The 6,865-nt window shown below is 32.7% G+C and overlaps 1 protein-coding gene across 1 annotated transcript; it reads right to left on the bottom strand.

Moving 5' to 3' along the window:
- Window positions 1–3,682: 3,682 nt before the first annotated feature.
- LOC11440464 (protein SLOW GREEN 1, chloroplastic) lies at window positions 3,683–6,615 on the bottom strand. The gene is made up of 4 exons (XM_003602453.4): window positions 5,954–6,615; window positions 4,757–4,903; window positions 4,554–4,634; window positions 3,683–4,380 (listed from the first exon to the last, which is right to left on the bottom strand). Exons 1-4 carry the CDS (start codon window positions 6,539–6,541, stop codon window positions 4,195–4,197), a joined length of 1,002 nt encoding a protein of 333 aa, XP_003602501.1. The 5' UTR covers window positions 6,542–6,615; the 3' UTR covers window positions 3,683–4,194.
- Between the last annotated feature and the right edge of the window lie 250 nt (window positions 6,616–6,865).

The raw sequence follows: 6,865 nt of genomic DNA on the forward strand, positions 1-6,865 counted from the left end.
GGCTGAAAGCCGTTGATGGTGTTGTAAAATGTTGAAGGTAACAAAGGTGAAACTGAGATGTAACAAGGGTTTTTCTTTTTTTTTGAGAGGGAGATATTACAAGTGTATATATATATATATATATATATATATATATATATATATATATATATATAATAAATGTCAAGGGTAGGAAAAGAAAAAAAAACTTGTTACAATTAGATTTACAACAATATTTTAACCAAATATGGTTTTTGCTTTGATGTTTTCAGTTACAATGTCTAAATAAAGTCGGATATATTTGTGTAACTCATTGTTAATTTTCTAATTGTAGTCGACATTCATAATAATTTACAGAAACTGAATGGTTAAATAAAGAAATAAACAATTCACCTAAAAAGAAGAAATCAAACCAAATTAAATAAATTCTGTAAACAACTTTTTTTTTTGCGTAATTGATCTGTCGGTCCCTTAACTTATTTCTTTTATTCAATTTGGTCTCATAAGTCTTAACTTTCTCAAGCACGTCCCTGAACTTATTTCTTTTATTCAATTTGGTCCCCTCAAGAAGGAGATCGTCGGATAAGTGAGGTCTATCAGATTTTATAGTGTACCACCAACACCAAATTTATTTATTTTCTTCTTCTTCTTCCCTCATCTTCATCTTCATTCAACCTTCATCATCTTCATAAAATAAAATAAAATCCCTTTTTTTTCTTTCAAAAATAAATCATTACACAAAATTCTATGCTCCTCATTTTCTCCATATCATTTTTATCAATCTCCATACAAAAACTCAATCATCTTCATCATCAACAAAAAAAAACCCATAAAAATAATACACAAAAATAAAACCAAAAATCAACTATAACAACAGCAAAAACAACAACAATAACAACAACAACAAAAAACTAAATCCAGAAAAAACTTTAATCAAATGTTTTTAGTTTTTTTACAATGGAGTGGATTTAGAAATTAATTGAAAACTGGGAATAATTACAAATCGAAGTTGTTCCTACATTGAGTTAAAGATTAAAATTAGAAATAGATGGGGTGGGAGTGATTTTTTTTTTTTTTTTTTTTTTTTTTACCGTGAATGCCTGAATGGTGTCGATGGTAATGGAGTTGTTAATGTAGTTTTAATGACCCAAATAATTTAATCCACTAAACAACTTCTTCACCCTCAACAATGGTTATCCCTCTCTCATTCAATATCTTCATCAACATATTCAAATCCAGTTTTTTTTTTTCTCTCTAAAAAAAACTCATTTTCTAAAGAAAAAAAAACCCAGGAAGAAAAAAAAAATCAAATCCGAATTTCTGTATGTCAGTAAGATGGATTTACAAATTCTTTTATTGCAATTGGTTATATGAATGGATTCAGATACAAACATATTTCCATTTGAAGAAACATTCGGCTGCGATTCGAAATTCGTCGGCGCGTTATTGTTGTGGTTTTCCGGCGGCGGTTGATCGGTTGTTGTTGTGATTCAAAATTCGAAGAAGCACTCCTGTGAAGTTACGCCTTTGACGAAGGGGAATATGTTGGGAGGGGATTCAAAGGGAATGGGTTTTGATTATGGAAGATTCATGATTTGACGGTGATTTGGGGGATTTTGAGATTTTAAGGGGATTTGAAATTGGGATTTGAAAATTTCTGAGGTTTCGAAGGAAGAAGTGATTGAAATTTAATGTTTAATTTTTTTTATTTTTCGAGATTTATTTTATTTTATTTTTATGATGAAGATGATGAAATTTGTTGGGTTTAGTGATGAAGAAGAAGAAAGTAAATAAATTAGGTGTTGGTGATACACTGTAAAATCTGATAGACCTCCGTAATCCAACGGTCTCTTTTTTTAGGGGGTTAAAATTATCAAAATTGGACCAATTTGAATAAAAGAAAATAAGTTAAGGGACGTCTTTGAGAAAGTTAAGACTTATGAGACCAAATTGAATAAAAGAAATAAGTTAAGGGACCGGCAGATCAATTAAGTCTTTTTTTTTTAATATATAAAAACTAACGCACGATGTTTTTTTTAATATATATGACACTAACACATTGGTTAGAAACTCACACATTTAGGTGAATAAATGGAAAATTCAAAATTCGAACACAAAACGCCGTTGCTAGCATTTTATGAGTCTTAGGTCAAGTTTGATAAAATGTCCCCTTATATAATACTCCCTCCGTTCCATAATACATGACACAGTGGACCCTATCACGCATGCCAATGGATAATTTTGAGCTTAAATATCTTGAATAATATATTAGAAAAAATTATGAAAATTTGATATTTTGAAAATACTCATCGAGACGAATCCAAGACATCTTATATGATATTATTTATCTTTGTTTATTAGTAGAAAAATATGGTCAAAATAAGTTAGATCAGAATTGCACATTTTCAAACGAGTCATCAATTGTAGGACGGAATGAGTATATCATAATTTTTGTGCTATTACTTTTCTCATCCTATGAGATTCCCGCGCGCCCTATTTTTTTCTTTCAAAACTACCCTTTATCCGGATTCTATAATCCGAACAACATTTAAGATTATGAAATCTGAATACTCCCTAAATAGAACCCAAAATCCAAAAACTGTACATTGCGTGAATCTTGGCGGTTGTTTTGCTCAAAATCATTACATTTCAAGCTTTATTAAACATCAAACTCAAGATTAGGTCTCATTCCCTCGGTATGTAACTGACTGGGTTCAATTTTTTTTCTTCTTCCGTCCGAACTAGGTTGTTGTTGTTTGGATTGTATAATCCGAAGTGTATCAGTGACAAGTTCTACCTTATTTTTTTGACAGTTTTGTGGATTTTTGTTAATTGCATGTGTATTTGATTTTGCATGTTATAGGTATGGATCACTTAAAAAATCAAAGACAAGCGATACATGCTTCTGTTAGGCGAGAGCGGATAGAGAGGAATGAAGCGGAAGGGAGAGTGGACAGGCGTGGTGATGGCAATGGAACATTTCAAGTGAACGATCCTGAACCACAATAAGAGCCCCAACCCGAACAACATCAGATGGAGGCCTAGTATTTTATGCTTCCATTGTTGTATCTATCTATTTATTTATTTTTTGTTTCTCATAACCATATTTCTAGCTGGATATTTATGTTGACCTGGTTTTCAATTACTGCCATTAATTAATAAGTTAGGCTGATATCCTTAACCATTGTTATGACTGCCTGCGCTTTCATCATCTGTAGGTTTTACGGATGGTACATCACACCTTTACAATGCATTGTATGTGGACCGGTTTTGCTTGATTAGAATATTTGCAGACATTTTCTTCTGACATTCGGCCGCCATCTCTATACCCAACTGATGATGGGTAAAAGAAATACCAGAAAACTTACTTGTAAATTGTAATTCTTCCATTTTTTGCAGCTCCAGAAGATGTTTCAGTTGCTTGTGATAGTGATCCAAATCTATTGGAATTAGTTCGACTTTACAATGAGGTAAAATATTAATGTGTAATTGTACTCCGTTCATGAGCTGCTTTTTATTAAGGACCACTTCATCTTATTCAATAAAAATAGATCAATGACTCTATGTAGAAGGGGAAACCTGTAGAGGAGATATCTCCCTCTTTTATTCTTTCTAATCCTACAATAAGCAGTTGCTTATTTTCAAAACAATTTCTTTGTTCCTAACAAGACTGTGTTTTTAGTATTACTCTAACATAAGATTGTTATGCAAACATTTAACATAGCGTTTCTCAATCAACAGACAAATTCTTATTCACAGATTTCTCAATCAAGATAAAGCATCCTACTTAAAAATGTGAAACACATACATGATTTGAACAGAGCTAGACAAGCAAAATCTCGGACCCCGAACCATGCACTGCAAGGGCTAGAAAAACAAATTATGTAACACATTCTACTTCATTACAACAACAACCAAGCTTTATCCCACTAAGTGGGGTCGGCTTGGGAAAATTATGGTTCAAGGGGCTAGGCTCACTAGGTATTATGGGTTGGAGGGGCAGCGGCATGTGATCCTTCCACTGCCAGGAGTAGGAGGTGTTTGTTGCTCTGTGAATCCAGCCTCACGTTGTACCCTCATGTCTAAATCTTACTTTACTTCATCATTAAAGCAGTCTAAGATTTTGCCTTTACAAGAGTGTGCTGTGCTACTGCATTTCATTTCTTGATTATTGCTAGATAGCTAAGAAGAAAACATCCTATATTTTTTCCTTTCCTATTTTTGGTCAGAAAATTGATTTCTGAATTCCTTCTGAAACTGTACTGGGGATGTTCCTTTTGCTGCTAAGGTGATATCATCAAGAAATCCCCTCTGTGGAAACTCTTCAGGCACAAGAGCTTGATATGTTTCAAACTGTTTTGCAGCTTCCTCCTTTTTATCCAGAAGACTGTATATTATTCCCTGCAACATATTCTTTTAACACATCAATACAATAATTTCATGAATAGAATATCTTTCTGCATAAATTCCATATCTTACAGAACTATATTAGCAAAGTATGACATTATCATACATAAGAACAAATTAAAGTCAGAGGAAGAATAATTGTGTGCATGATTTGCATAAAAACTCACCTGGCAAAGATAAGGCCTAAAATCTCGAGGATTTTGATCAATCAAATCTTGACATCTTTTCAAGCCCTCCTCCAAATCACCCTGCAAAGCACACATATGTTATGATTTCCAAATAATTACTCCAAAAAGACATTGTTCATGGTTAATGCTGAACTCGTAGTAGATAAGCAAAGGAAGAGAAAACTAATGAATCTGCAGTTCACCTGTACAACACGCATTTGTGCAGTTAAGATCTTTATATTTCTCTCCTCCGTAACTTTGTTTTCATTAATAGCTAACTCTACAGCCTTGTTCAGCATTTCAAATACAGCAGGACCCTCTTTGTTTTTGTGCATCACCATAGCCAAACCCTGTAGATAAGAGAGTATCACTCATCTCAATCGTAAGCAAACAAGCGCAACAAACAAATGAAGTGTCGTGGTAAATTGATTTCATGATATTGAGTTGTAAATTGTAATACAATTACTATTTTGATGGCATTTTGTGGTGATACTGATATATTAAAAAAAATGTATCACCACAAAATGCCGTCAAAGAAGCATCTAGCAAACCACCTTCAAATCTGACTCCAAAGTAAAATGGCAGTGTTCACTATGAGGCTTGTCAAAACACCGGTCACGGTGTCGCCATTTAACAACACTGCACAGTTTTACACCATAGCTGTTATTTTGACAGTTGGTTAGAAACTGCCTAGCGCCATCTAATATTCATCACATAAGAGGCATGCTTTTGAAGCATCACACTAAAACAACATCCAGAATTCATACATGGGTTTTATATAATTATAATAAATGAACAACGTGAAATAAAGAGTTAAGAACTTAGGGAAGATATGAAATGAACTGCCATGTCAACATGCAATCATATTTGCATAAAGGATAACATAAGATATATCTTTTTCATAGCATAGTAATAACAATGTTTTTAGATGAGCACTCCTAATAACCATGATACCAATCAGCAACACAACTTATTTCTCTAAACAACTTAACTAAGTGCTTAACATAAAAGTGCTTACACATAAGTTATTTTTACAACAAACGATAAAATCAAGTCAAACTGTTTTCATATTAAGCTATATGCTTTTTCATAAGTTATCGCGGAGAGCTTATGGAAGTAAGTTGAAAACAATTTATGGACATGTTATAAGCTATTTCTATAAACTCTAAAACAGTCTCACAACTATTTATGTCAATAGATAAGACAATCCAAACAGACCTTAAGTCAATAAGTTATCAACGTTCAAATAAAAATTCCAAATTTCTAATCAAAATTTGACTAACCTAAACAAAAAACCATTCATATCCAACTTTTCAATCATAATCAAAATTCAAACTTTCAACACCAACATTCAAAATTCCATCAAAACAAAAACAAATATATAGATTAAGAAACATTACATGAAGAGCTCTAACAAAAAGAGGCCAATTCTCCAAAATTTCCAAATACAATCCTTTAGCCTTACTCAAATACCCCATTGTCTCATAACACAATGCAAGCAAAAGCCTCCACTCAACCTCATTTGGTTCCTCATCAATCAACCTCTTCACAAACTTCTCAGCTTCTTTGCACTTCCCTCTCCTAATTTTCCCATACACAATCACTTTAAGAGCCTCAACATTTCTTGAATCCTTCTCCAAAATCTTTTCCTCCAAAATTTCAGCTGAATCAACAGAAGGTACTGAAACTGCAAAAGCGGGTTTTCTGCTGAAGCAAGCGACGAAGATGAACGACCCAATGAGAAAAAATGAAATTTTTTGTGAAATGAAGTTGGTTAAAGTTGTTTGAGGAGAGAAAATTGTGGAGGGTGTTAATGGAGTGCGGGAACAATTGCATAGTGATAAATGGGTTGCACGGAATTTCGATGGTTGAAGTGAAATTGATAAGGGTTTGTTGCAGATACGAATTCGTGGCAAAAGAAGGGAATTGGGGAGATTTGGTTTGAATTCTGAGGAGATGAAGAGAGTGGTTGTTGCAGTAGAAGCCATTTTGATTGAATGAGAAGAAAAATTGCTACTTTTGTTCAATTGTTTTGAGCTAGAGATAAACTTTTTAAGATTTTGGATTCAAATTTAAATGGAGGAATAAATATTACTACCTCAGTCCCAAATTGAAAATGTACGACTAACTTACTTTTGACCATATTTTTTTACTACTTTATAAAAGATAAATAATATCATATAAGATATCGTTAAATTCGTTTCGATGATTATTTTTAAAATATCAAATTTTCAAAAAAATTTCTAATATATTATTTAAGATATTTAAACTCAAAATTATGTATTGATATGCGTAATAGGATCAACTGTGTC

Source organism: Medicago truncatula, chromosome 3 (genome assembly GCF_003473485.1).
Source record: "Medicago truncatula cultivar Jemalong A17 chromosome 3, MtrunA17r5.0-ANR, whole genome shotgun sequence".
In the NCBI taxonomy this organism is placed as follows: Eukaryota; Viridiplantae; Streptophyta; class Magnoliopsida; order Fabales; family Fabaceae; genus Medicago; species Medicago truncatula.